General features: G+C 47.1%; 1 protein-coding gene across 1 annotated transcript; it reads left to right on the forward strand.

The window, feature by feature from the left end:
* Positions 1 to 236: 236 nt before the first annotated feature.
* Positions 237 to 11,977, forward strand: MRPL46 (mitochondrial ribosomal protein L46). Its single transcript, XM_083184202.1, has 4 exons — positions 237 to 486; positions 6,637 to 6,832; positions 7,796 to 7,969; positions 11,677 to 11,977. The coding sequence occupies exons 1-4, from the start codon at positions 259 to 261 to the stop codon at positions 11,925 to 11,927; spliced, it is 849 nt and encodes a 282-aa protein (XP_083040328.1). The 5' UTR covers positions 237 to 258; the 3' UTR covers positions 11,928 to 11,977.
* The last annotated feature ends 1,255 nt before the right edge of the window (positions 11,978 to 13,232 follow it).

Below are 13,232 nucleotides of genomic sequence, written 5' to 3' on the forward strand. Positions count from 1 at the left end.
GTAATGTTCCACTATAAGCCTCTCTGTAACAAGGAAACACCGGTATCCCCGCTGCATAACGGCCAAACCAGGCACGGCACTGGAGAAATGATGATTATACATTATTAGCCTCGTTTAATATTCTGTTTCCATTTCGTGACATAAGAGGTTTAATATAAAAGTGCATTAGAAGAAAAAATACCCCCCTCTCACTTTTGGTGATTGGTTCAGTCTGACCTACGGAGCTGTCCACATGCGGTGACACCGCCAGTTTCCAATATGGCCGCCCCCGTGCGGAGGTTACTGACTGGTGTGCTGTCATGGTCTGGCAGCGTCCAAACCGCCTGGCGAGCTCCGGTCCGGAGCTGCAGGGGTCTGGCATCAGACGCTGGGGGCGCAGAGAGGTCTCCGTGGAGGTTGCATGGTGCTTTGTGCTTAAAAAGGCCGGCAGTGGTGTCTCAGAGCAAGACTCCCTTTCAGCAGACTGTGGAGGATCTGCTGCAGCAGGTAAACCTTATGTCAACTCAGCTATCCAAGGGCAGATGATCCTGTAACTCCCTATGGCTCTATACAGCTGTGCTAGGAGAGTACAGTGGAGACTTGGCTTTAGTGTTCTAATCATACTTGCCTACCTGACCCCATAGTTGTGCGCACATTGGGGCAGATGTATTAAGCCTTAACAAGAGATAAATTTATGTGTGATAAGGAGAGATAAACGTCCAACCAATCACCTGCTAACTGTCATGCTACAGGCTGTGTTTGAAAAAAGTCAGTAAGGAGCTGATTGGCTGGACGTTTATCTCTCCTTATCACACTTGAATTTATCTCTTGTTAAGGCTTAATACATCTGCCCCAGTGAGTGTTAAGGCCCCCATACATTAGTCCGACTTGTCCTAAGGACAAGTCGGACCTGATTTCCCCCTGCCAAGATTTCCCCCTGCCAAGTTTTGCAAATAATACATCGCATGCGATGTATCATTTGCAACTCCTGTGGAGCTGCAATGTGGAGCGAGCAGGGGGGCCGGGGACATCGAGGTGGCGGGCGGGGGATGCTGCAAGGTGGCTGGGGGGACGGACGCACGCTGCTAGTAGTGTGGACGCTGCGGGGGACACAGGCAGCAGTAACATAGAGCCGGGCGGGGGGGGCCAGGAGCTGTCAGTACTGGAAAAAAAAAAAAGCCCATACAATGAATGGGCAGCCTGTGATTGGCTGAGCGCTCTCTCAGCCAATTGCTGACAGGCTGAGAGAGCGCTCAGCCAATCACAGGCTGCCCATTCATTGTATGGGCTTTTTTTTTTTCAGTGCTGACAGCTCCCGGCTCCCCCCGCCCGGCTCTATGTCATTGCCGCCTGTGTCCCCCGCAGCGTCCGCACTACTAGCGGCATGTTCCACCCCCCCCCTACCCGGACGGAGCATGACCGCTCCCAGCTCCGGCTCCCCCTGCCGCCCCCCTCCCTCGCCGGCGTCCTCAGAGTCCCCACGGCTGCACATAAGATTTATGTTATGTGCAGCCGGTCCGACGTCCCTACTCTGACCCGATGCGCATGGGACCGCGCATCGGGTCGTACCGGGTGTCAAAACCTGCGATTTGGTCCGATTTCACTGCCCGATCCATCTGGATCGGGTGAAATCGGGGCCAAATCGCATAGTGTATGGCGGCCTTTAGAGGTGCACAGGCTGTGTGCCACCTCTGCTGCTAACAATACCCTTAACCAAAGACTCTTGCTTTTTAGAACTGTATTCCATTTAAAGAAGCGCCCATCAATCAATTATATGTGTATTTGCATTGTTAATTGAACTAGACCATTGTCATATCACTAAATACCTGTGTCATCCATATATGTTTATGACTGTATTTGCATGTACTGTTACACAGATTAATTAGAGGATTAAAACTGAAATGGGCAGGAGATTTTGGTGTGGCTGAGAGACTTTTTATATTGTAGCGAGTGCCAATAGATGATGGTAGACACGCCTTATTGGTGGTGTTAGACATGCACAATAGGTGGAGCTATGTATACTCCTTTGACGGTGCACCCCCTAATAAACTGTGGTGCGCACTCCTATGCCTGACCCTCTCCATGAGGGAGAAAATGCTCTGCTCCTGGACTTCCCTGGTAATGTATGATTACTGTTACCCCCGATGAGCTAGGTAATTGATAAGAAAGGTGTTTCACCACAGGTGATGGCAATCATACATGTAGTAGTAGTAGTAGTAGTAGTACGTTTATTTATAAGGCGCCGCAAAGTGTCCGCAGCGCCGTACATAGCAAACAAAACAAATGACAAGGTAACGTACAGGGTGTGTTGAAAAATACAGTACAAATAGGGGTATAGCTGGTAGAAAAAAAATCAGCATCAGTTCAGAAGTAGGTGTCAAAATTGTCGAGGAGACTGAAGATGAAGTAGAGGAAGGGAAGGACAGGAGGACAGGTGAGGTAAAGAGATAGGGTGAGTACGTGAGGCAGGAGGACCCTACTCATAAGAGTTAACATACTAAAAATAGGTGGGTGGACGAACGAAAAACAACAGGATAAGTAGGACCGGAGGGGAACGGAGGCAGGATAGGAGGATCAAAAGAGGGTAGGAGGAGGGATAGGCAAGTCGAAAAAAGTGGGTTTTGAGGGAGCGCTTGAAGGAGGAAAGGGAATCAGAAAGCCTGATGGGTGGCGGGAGGTTGTTCCAGTGCAGGGGGGCAGCACGAGAGAAGTCTTGGACACGGGAGTGGGAGGAGGTGATTAGGTGAGAGGTCAGTCGGCGGTCAGCGATGGAGCGAAGAGGACGGGAGGGAGTGTGGATAGAGATCAGTGAAGAGAGGTAAGGAGCGGTGGAGGAGGAGAGAGTCTTGTAGGTGGTGGTGAGGAGTTTAAAGAGAACTCAGAAAGGAATGGGGAGCCAGTGAAGAGATAGACAGAGGGGGGAGGTGGAGGTAGAACGGCGGTAGAGGAAGATGAGCCTAGCACCGGCGTTAAGAATGGCTTGGAGAGGTGCGAGGCGGGTGAGAGGTAGCCCAGAGAGAAGGATGTTGCAGTAGTCAAGGCGGGAGATGACAAGAGAGTGAATGAGAATTTTGGTCGCGTCAGTGGAGAGGAATGGTCTGATGCGTGAGATGTTGCGTAGGTGAAAGCGGCAAGACTGTGAGCGAGCACGAATGTGGGGGGTGAAAGAGAGGGAGGAGTCAATGATGACACCGAGGCAGCGCGTTTGGTCGGTGGAGGTGATCTCTGTGTCACCAATGCTGATGGAGATAGAGGGAGAAGAGGGCATGTTCGGGGGATGGAAGATTAGAAGTTCAGTTTTAGCCATGTTTAGTTTCAGGAAGCGTTGGGTCATCCAGGCTGAGATGGCCGTGAGGCATTCGGAGACCTTGGACAGGAGTGATGGGGATAGGTCGGGGGAGGAGAGATAGATTAGGGTATCATCAGCATAAAGGTGGTAATGAAAACCATAGGAGCTGATGAGGGTGCCCAGAGAGGTGGTGTAGAGGGAGAAGAGGAGAGGGCCAAGGACTGACCCTTGGGGAACACCGACTGGCTGCGGGGTAGTAGGAGAGGAGGAGCTCGGAGTGGAGACGGAGAAGGAGCGATCGGAGAGGTATGAGTTGAACCAGGAGAAGACCGTGCCAGTGATGCCAAAGGAGCGGAGGGTGTTGAGCAGGAGAGGGTGGTCAACAGTGTCAAAAGCTGCCGACAGATCAAGCTGGATGAGGATAGAGAAGAGGCCTTTGGATTTAGCATTTACATTACCAGGGAAGCCCAGGGACAGAGCATTTTCTCCCTCATGGAGGGTCAGGTAGGCAAGTATGATTGTCAACTATGGAGTCGCTCAGTCTACTGGAGATACTTTTTCCATCCAATGCCACCATAGCGTTGGTAGCATTTTTTGTTTGTTTGTTTTGTTTTCTCCAGTATCTGCCCTAATGTCTGCAGATACCACTCCTGCTGGAAGGGCAAACTCTGTGTGCACGGTAGAGACCCTTTGGTCATGTGCAAATGTCATCTGCACATGTGCACCGCCAAGCTAATGATGGTAATACCATCAACGGGCTACTATATAATGGCTACATTCCATGTCAAGGCATACTGCAATGCTACTATTGCAGTGATGGCCATCCTTATACTGTATAAAGATACTGCTTACAGCAGGCATGCCCAAATTGTGGCCCTCCTGCTTTTGTGAAACTACATATCCCAGCATGCCTTGCCATAGTTTTAGCATGCCCTTATAGCAGAACTGTGGCAAGGCATGATGGGACATGTAGTGTCACAACAGTTGGAGGGCCATAGTTTGGACATGCCTGACTAACCAGATCACATTGCCTCATGCAGCAACTGTAAAGCAGAGATGTGCGGGTTCAGTTTACTTCTACCTGGATTTACTCGGTTTTCATCATATCAGGATCTTATTGGCTGTCCAAAAGACATGACAGCCGATAGCCAATCAGAAAAATCTGGACTTGCTATAAGAATTGAGTAAAGCAGAACCTAAATGAGGTATGGTATGAATGGAGGCTAAACATAGATAGCACCACTGACTGCAGTCCTGTAATGGAGATTTCTGTAGTGACAAATTGTCCTGTGCGACACAGTGCTTTGAAGTAAAAAACTGGGACAGACTTTAGGTAATTATGAGGATCGGTGGTGACTCATGATTCCCTCTCCCACCGTCAATGATGTAGATTTAAAAAAAAAAAAAAAATTGTTTCACCCAACTAATACCAGTTCTAAATACATTCTGTTAAAAGGTTTTGGAGCTTATTGGGCCTGTTGATATTTGAGATAAAATTGTGATCTTTAGGAAGTAATTTTTATAGACTTTGTCTTCCAGTCAACAAACATATAACTGCTTTTAATAAGCTTTTCTCAGGTTAATAAATACATGAAAATTGGTTACAAAAAAAGGACAAACGTCAGTGGTGCTGTTGCAATCTATTAAGAAAAATCCCCTCCATACACCATATTGGTTTTCTAGTGCATGTTTGTGGTTGAGCATTGATTCTACAGCCAGTTCCTTCAGAAATCAATTTCTCACTAGTGAGCAATAACTTGCATTCTACTCCAAAGCACACTTTAATAGGACGCCTTAAATTTCAAGATTATAGTTCTATTACACGTATACTGAATATTTCTGACTGTGGTAGATGCTGAATGATGTATATCCCAGCCAACCCAATGCTTGATGGAAGGATAATAGTCAGTCGTACACACTACATATTAGACTGGACAATGACGCATGTGAACGAGCAATTTTAACTTCTACAATGATGTAGACAATGTGTTATTCCAATTTGCCTCCTAACAACATGTCTAATATATTACCTAATGTAAAGGCTTCATTTTGTTGAAGCAAATTATCCCTTGACCTTTAAGTACAGTACACACTAGTAGATTTATTTGTTTATTTATTTTGAAGATGCTCCTCCCCAGTGGCAGAAATATTATCTGCAGCAGCTGCCACGTTTTTTTGTCCCGAATGTCGACACAGTTGACAAGGACACTGAAACGTAGCACCGCATGGAGAAAACTATACACATGTATATTCTAAATATATAGATTAAATACATTATACTAGAGTGGGTCCTACAGTGTCAATTTATCTAGCCCTCCAATTTACAAAATTATTAATCTATAATTCAACTCAATGTTTTCAACGTTTTTCATTTTTGCAAACTATTACACTATCATGGGTGTGGTATGATTCACCGACAGTCGGGATCCCGACAGTCGGGATCCCGACTGCCTGGTCTCAGACAGCGTGGCCAGCGCAACAAAGCTCCTTGTGGGCTCGCCACGCTGCTGGCATGGTGGCGAGCTGCTGGCATGGTAGCCGAAGGCCGTCGGGAACCCGGCCATCTGTGTTTTAACTGTCGGGACCCCGTCTGGCACCCGCTGTCATAAAGCCATATCTTTATACCATCTGTCCAGTACAATTTTCTGAGAAGAAGCTGCCCTATGTGTATTTGACCTTGTGTAGCTTGCATTATATTTTTAGATAAGATATAAAGCCCCGTACACATGGGGGAGATATATTGCTAGCAATATATGGCTGAGCAATATATTGCTCAATTTCTTCTTTTCATCAGCAACCAGAGATGGTCGCAGATGAAAGGGAACCTCTGCCGGCGGTGCAGCAGAGGTAATCAGCTGGTCGCAGGAGCAAGCTTCTGAACGGGGCTGAAAACGGGAGCGCGCACCCAACGATTTTTATCGCCGGGGCACACTCCCATCACTGGCAATATGGTCGCCTGCGACCATATTTCCAGCGATTTCAGCCCCTATTGCCCCCGTGTGTACACAGCTTAAGACTCTCCACTAGCCTCCAAACTTTCAAGCGTTCCCTGAAAACTCACCTCTTCAGGCAAGCCTATCATATTTAAATTCTACACGCATAACCCTCTGAGGCACTTATGTATTATATAGCTTCCCTTCTGGACTTGTAACTTGGTGGGACTGCTATGCTATTACTGGTGCCTGTCCTTGTGTTTCCCTCCTATATCCCTATAGAGTGTAAGCTTGCAGCAGGGATCTCCTACCTCCAGGTCTGTCTGTTGTTACCCAGTTTGTTTTATCACGGTCTACTATTGTAAAGCGCAACAGAATCTGCTGCGCTATATAAGAAACTGTAAATAAATATTTTTACTATATTCGCGGTTTCAGGTTGAGCTGGAGCAGAGTTTATATTCAGATCATGAGCTTCATCTTATAGAAGGCGCAGAGCGACTCAGACGGAAGCAGTCTGATACTTATGATTCTGATGATGAGCCTGAAGACCAGGACATTGTGACTGCCCAAGATCTTGAAGACACTTGGGAACAGAAATGGAGGAATTTTAAATTGGCATCAAGAGTAACAGGTACTGCTTGTGGGATAACATAGTGGTGCGTACACACGGAGCATTATATTGCTCAGCAATCATATTGCTCAGTGTCCCGTTTTCATCAGCGACCAGAGATGGTTGCTGATGAATATGACACACTGCTGGGAGAAGGGGAAGGGGAATTCGCTGATCGGAGGAGCATGCCCCTCCGACCAGCGACCATTAGGGGCTGAAAATGGGAGTGCGCACCTGGCGATTTATCGCTGGTGCACACTCCAATCGCTGGCAATATGGTCGCTCAGCGACCATATTGCCAGCGATATATGCTGAAATCACCCCTGTGTGTACACATCTTTACATTTGCTGGGACTGTCCTGTTTCCAAAAGCACATGTTACCCTTCTGTGGATGTCTTGATCTGCGCACAATGGGGCTAAATCAGGTTGGGTCACATAAGCGATCCAACCTGCACTTTGCACAGTGGTGGTGCTCTGTGAACAGGATGGGTCTGAGTTACAGGTAGAGCCATTCACGGAGCACACAGTGTTTTGGAAACCAGTGCATCGTTCCTCATTGATACACAGTCCACTCTCTCCCAAACATGCCAAAATTCCATTGACATTATCCGTTCAGTAATATGCTGTTATTTTAATATTGCTGAATTATTACCTTGCATCCAGATTTAAAAAAAAATGTGTAATTAATTTTTATTCTTTTACTTGTTAGATTATTTCATTAGTGCCTCCTTCTTTTTTTTTTTTTTTTTTTTTTTTATGCAATAATGAACCCTGCATAGGGGCATTTTGTAAACATATTTTTTATTTTCCTAAAATCCATGCACAGTAGGTAATCCAATTTCCTTCTGGTTAATTTGCCGTTGGGTTGAGTGTCCTAATCCAGCAAATTACATAAAAGCCATTGGTTTAACTTGTTTTTTGTTGTACTGGATCATACTTAGAAGAAAGCAGTGCTTAATCTGTGTTCTTTTTATTTATTACAGAAGCAGATAAAAAGAATGACCGCACATCGTTAAACAGAAAACTAGAAAACAGTTTGTTCCTGCTGGTTAAAGAGAGGATTGGCAATGAGGAGATCTGGATGTTTCCTCAGATGGAATGGCAGGCTGGGGAAACCATGAGGCAGACTGCAGAGCGGGTCATGTCTAACTTGTCAGGCAAGTTTTTTATTTTATTTAGGGCGCAGTGGATCCGTGATCTGGTGCAGGATTTGGTATTGAATGGGTTCTATTTAAAAGTCAGAGAAACCTTTTTATTTGTGTATTTCTCTTTATCCATTATGGGAACAGGAACTGTGGGTATAGCTAATTGAGGTTGGAGCCTGTATATTTTGTGATTCCTTCATGCTCTTGCAGTCCCATTATATTCCAGGTCTCTAGGACGGTAGATCAGATAATAGCCTGAGATTATGTCCGTTTATAAACTCATTGACCTGTACATTTTTTTTTTTTTGTCATATGTAAGGTGTAAAATACCGTCTTCTTTGAGACCTTGCTCAGTAATTAATAGGTAATGAATTCAGACGAGCGGAGATTAATGTAATACTGACTTATTATTTATCAAAAGTAACGGTCAGTCGCAGCTTTTAGTGTTCCCTCTAGGAACTGGGCAGGGCACTGCTGCACGGGGGTAGCATAAAGGGGGGCGGACCAGGCCCGCCGACGTCACCGCTGTGGGCAGTCTAGGGTCGATGTCACGAAAAAGGGGCGGGCCTGGCTGCCATGTCATGGCAGGGGATGTGCCTGGCCCTGCCAAAGTCACGGAGCTGCCGGGGAAACGCCGGGCATCGCCATCTACGGCGGCGTGGGCTTCCCCATGCACACCGACGAGGACAGGCAGCAGGCTCTTTTAGCGCGGTGCTGCTAGAGGGGCAGGGTGTATTGTGCCCATTAAAAATCAGGCAGGGCGCAGCGCCCCACTAAAACAGCCTAACGGGAACACTAGGTTTGTGGGTGGAAGTAGTGTTGCTTATGTTGTGTAAGATGGGAACTGACCTTTTATTGGTGAAATTCCACAATAAGGTAAGTAATTATGAGGCAGATGTATTAAGCCTGGCAAAGAGATAAACTGGAGATAAAGTGGAAGGAGACAATGCACCAGCCAATCAACTCCCAACTGTCATATTTGAAACACAGCTGATTGGCTGGTGCGTTATCTCCTTCCACTTTATCTCTTTGCGTGGCTAAATACACTACACTAGGATATAATGGGGCAGATGTATCAGCTCTGGACAACTTGTTGCTTTCTAGGTGTCATAAATATGAAAGCTCACGATATGTTCTACTAGCCGTTTGGAGTATGCTCCGACTTGTAGCTTTACAACAGAAGAGTGTCAAATTTATCCAGGCCTGGTTTATATAATACATTTTTTTTGCATCACTTATATAACAAAATATACAATACAGTTAAACAGGAGCAAAGAACAGTTGGTACTTGTGTAGTTTCACGGCAACAGTTATGTATTCAGCGTAGCGTCCCTGTCAGAAGCAGCGTAGTGTGCCCGCCCGTTCGCGGCTAGCCGAAGCTTACGTAGTTTGCGTAGTCAGTCAGCGCTTACTACACTTTGGGTACTCTTTACCTAGAAGGGCGCCCATCGTGGTGATCGCGGGCAGTACATTAACGGCCGCGACGCGATGCCCGCGATCACCGCGATTTCCCATAGGGTTCAATGTTAAATTTTGTGCTGACCGCGATTTTACATTCAATGCTTCAATGGCCGCGATTTGGCCATAGGAATCAATGTTAAATGGGCTACAGAGCCCAAATAGGCACAATTAACCCTTAAATGTCCCCCCAAATTTGTAACGCCACCCCACGATCCACGCCAACCCGAAGCGTGGCGAGCCCGCGAGGGGCGGCGGTACGCGTCCTCCGACCTTTTCGTGCCCTACTATCCACGTCGGCGTGGAGTTGAGAATAGAATAGTGTGGCGAGCGCAGCGAGCCACCGAGCCCGAAGCGTGGCGAGCCCTGCGAGGGGACGCGGATACCTTCACAGTTATACGCGTCCCCTCGCGGGCTTCACAGGTGTCCGTGGCGACGCGGACACCTGTGAAGTCCGCGAAGGGACGCGTTTACCTGTGAAGGTATCCGCGTGCGCTCGCCACGCTTCGGGCTCGGTGGCTCGCTGCGTTTGCCACACTATTCTATTCTCAACTCCACGCCGACGTGGATAGTAGGGCATGAAAAGGTCGGAGGACGCGTACCGCCGCCCCTCGCGGGCTCGCTGCGCTCGCCACGCTTCGGGTTGGCGTGGATCGTGGGGTGGCGTTAAAAATTTGGGGGGACATTTAAGGGTTAATTGTGCCTATTTGGGCTCTGTAGCCCATTTAACATTGATTCCTATGGTAAAATCGCGGGCATTGAGGCATTTTACATTAAAATCGCGGTCAATCATCCTTTTTAACATTGTTCCCTATGGGAAAATCGCGGTCATCGCGGGCAGCCGATTTTTATGTACCGCGATGACCGCGATTTTTTACCCCCGACGCCCGCGATTCCAATCGCGGGCGCCCTTCTAGGTAAAGAGTACCACACTTTGTTGTAACCATTGACCATTTTAACTTGCCTGACATGACAGGTCTGAAACACCCTTACTATCCACGTCTGCCCGAAGCGTGGTGAGCATAGCAGTACGCGTCCTCCCGACCTGTTCATGCCCCCACTATCCGCATCAGCGTAGAGTTGATTTTTATAAAGTGTCGAACACCGTGATGGGATGCGGAATACATGTCAAGTAATCAGCGTCCCCTCGCGGGGCTCGGTGGTTCGCTGTGCTCGCCACACTTTATAAAGTCAACTCCACGCCGACGTGGATAGTGGGGGTATGAACAGGTCGGGAGGATGCGCACGGCGTCCCCTTGAGTGGCTCGTCACGCTTCGAGCTGGTGTGGATAGTGGGGGTTTTAAATGGAGGCATTTGCCAGTATGTAACATGGAGCACTGGCAAATGCGTCCTTTATTGTGCATGAGACGCACTTGCGCACCGCGCCCCCCCCTTTGTGCAGGAGACGCACGTGCTACCGAACCCCTAACCCTGTCCGTCTCCCTGAAGTGGACACAGGCAGGGTTGCCGTACTCTGCTGCAAGAATTCTTGAGACGCACGAGCGTCTGAGACGCTCGTGCATCTCAGACAGATGGAGCGCCTCTCCGCACAGGGGATCTCACGGTTACCGGTGCTGTGTGAGAGGCGCTTGCTAGGCTTGCCAGGGACATAGCTGCATCTCCCGGTGACAGTACGGTGACTATGCTGCCTGATTGGGACACTACGCTGACTACACAGGGCTGCCACGCTGAAAATGTAGCTTAGCCTACGCTGAAAACGTAGCGTAGCTTGCCGTCGTGAAACTACACAAGTACTGAATGGTTTTCACAAAATACCTTAAAAACAATAAAATTGTCAATTACAAATATAAAAATGTGTTCTTGCAGGAGGCGTGTATGAACCGCAATCAGTAAGATTACAAGTGGAACAAAATGTCTCAAATTGCAATATATCAGAATTAAATACATTCAAACCTAAAAGTAAAAGGTTGTTTCCCACCTATTTTGTATGCTAAAGTTCCCTCACGGCTATCCCAATATCCATATTAAGCAACCCTTATTGCGGCTGCTGCTTCTTCCTCCAGTTAGGGTGTGCAGTCTCTAATGCAGTGGTCATCAACCATGGTCCTCAAAGTACACTATCAGTACAGGTTTTATGGCTATCCCTGCATTTGTCATAAATGTGCTGTTTGTTTATTTAGTAGCATTTTGCAAATAATTGGACAGCAAACCTCTGTTCTGTAGATGTTTCATATATATATTTCCAAAAGCCAACTTTTCTGTATTTACCAATGTGGTTTTTATTTTTTTTTGTGTACAGGTGATCATAGTCAAGCTCACTTTCTAGGAAATGCGCCCTGTGGCTTTTACAAGTACAAGTTCCCCAAGTCTCTGCGGTCTGAGCACATGGTGGGGGCCAAAGTGTTCTTCTTCAAAGCTTTTCTGAAGAGTTGGAATCTTCAAACAAATAAGACAAATGGAGAATATGTTTGGGTTAGCAAAGCTGAACTCAAAGACTATTTAAAGCCGGCTTATCTATCTGAAGTGGATAAATTTGTAATTGAAATATAATCTAATTTTTTTTAAATCCAGTAATAAATGTTTTTTTTTTTTTTTTTGTTAAGACCATGACAAATAACTTAAAAAAAAAAAAAATATATATATAATATATTTGTCCTGCATAATTCTCATGTCATTCAAAGAAACGTAATGGAGATGGGTTTTTGTCTATTTTCCTGTCTTTACTTTATCTTTGTCAATATAAGTTGAATGTCATACCGTCGTTTCTCCTAATGATGGGTTGACCTAAATATAATGTGGCAGCAGGAGCAGGTGATAGGAAAGCAAAGAAAAATACATGGTGCAGATGCACACTCCATGTTATTAAACAAGAATAGAGGTTGGTATATCAATTGGCCAAGAAATATTTGCCCACCTACCAGCTTCAAGGTGACCTCATTTCTGGTGGGTCCCTAATACTAAGTTTGAATCTGGGGCGCGGAACCCCAAAAAGGTTGGAATAGGCCAGTCGCCCCAGGGCAGCACACAAGTGAAAAACTAAGCTAAAGGTGTATTAACCCCTTCCCGACATTTGACGTATATATATACGTCATGGCCGGGATGTACTTCCCGACACATGACGTATATATACGTCATGACTTTCACCGCGTCTAGGGACGCGGTGACAGAGGGACGATGTCTGCTGTCCCTGACAGCAGACATGTCCCAGCATGCCTGGGGGGGGCGGCGATGCCTCCCCCCCCGTCGGCGATCGCTGCGATTGGCTGTTCAATGTGAACAGCCAATCGCAGCGTTTTCCTGTGTTACCGGCGAATCAGACGCTCGGTAACACAGGGATCAATCACCGCCGGGTGTGAGGGGGTCACCGGTGATGACCACACCTCACCCCACCTGCCCCCAAGGCTGTGATTGGTCCTTCGGACCGATCACAGCCATGGCGCGTGATTTAAACTAACGGTGACTGCGCTGCAGACGACATTCCGGTCTGGAATTGCGTGCAGAGCGGTCACCGTGCCAATCTGTCGTGATATACTGACCTGATCCTTGCCTGATACTTACCTGATCACCGCTGGTAGCGTGCTGCCAGCAGCTGGATGCTTCCTGGATTTTGTGACTTTCTGTGTGCTGCTGCTGCAGTGTCATAGAGTGAGAGAGAGTGCTATATTTTGTGTCTGCTGCCCCCCCTTTTGTGCTGATCAGTATATCTGTGCTGATCAGCAACTTTTTGGGGGTGCAGGGTTTTTTTTTTTTATATATACCCTGTCAGGTTGCACCCACAGTTGTGTGCCTTCCGCCCCTCACTGCTAATCAGTGTTGCATCACTGATCTGCAGTTGTTTTTTTTTGGAGAGTGCAT

Source organism: Crinia signifera, chromosome 4, assembly GCF_055691185.1.
Source record: "Crinia signifera chromosome 4, ASM5569118v1, whole genome shotgun sequence".
NCBI lineage: Eukaryota > Metazoa > Chordata > Amphibia > Anura > Myobatrachidae > Crinia > Crinia signifera.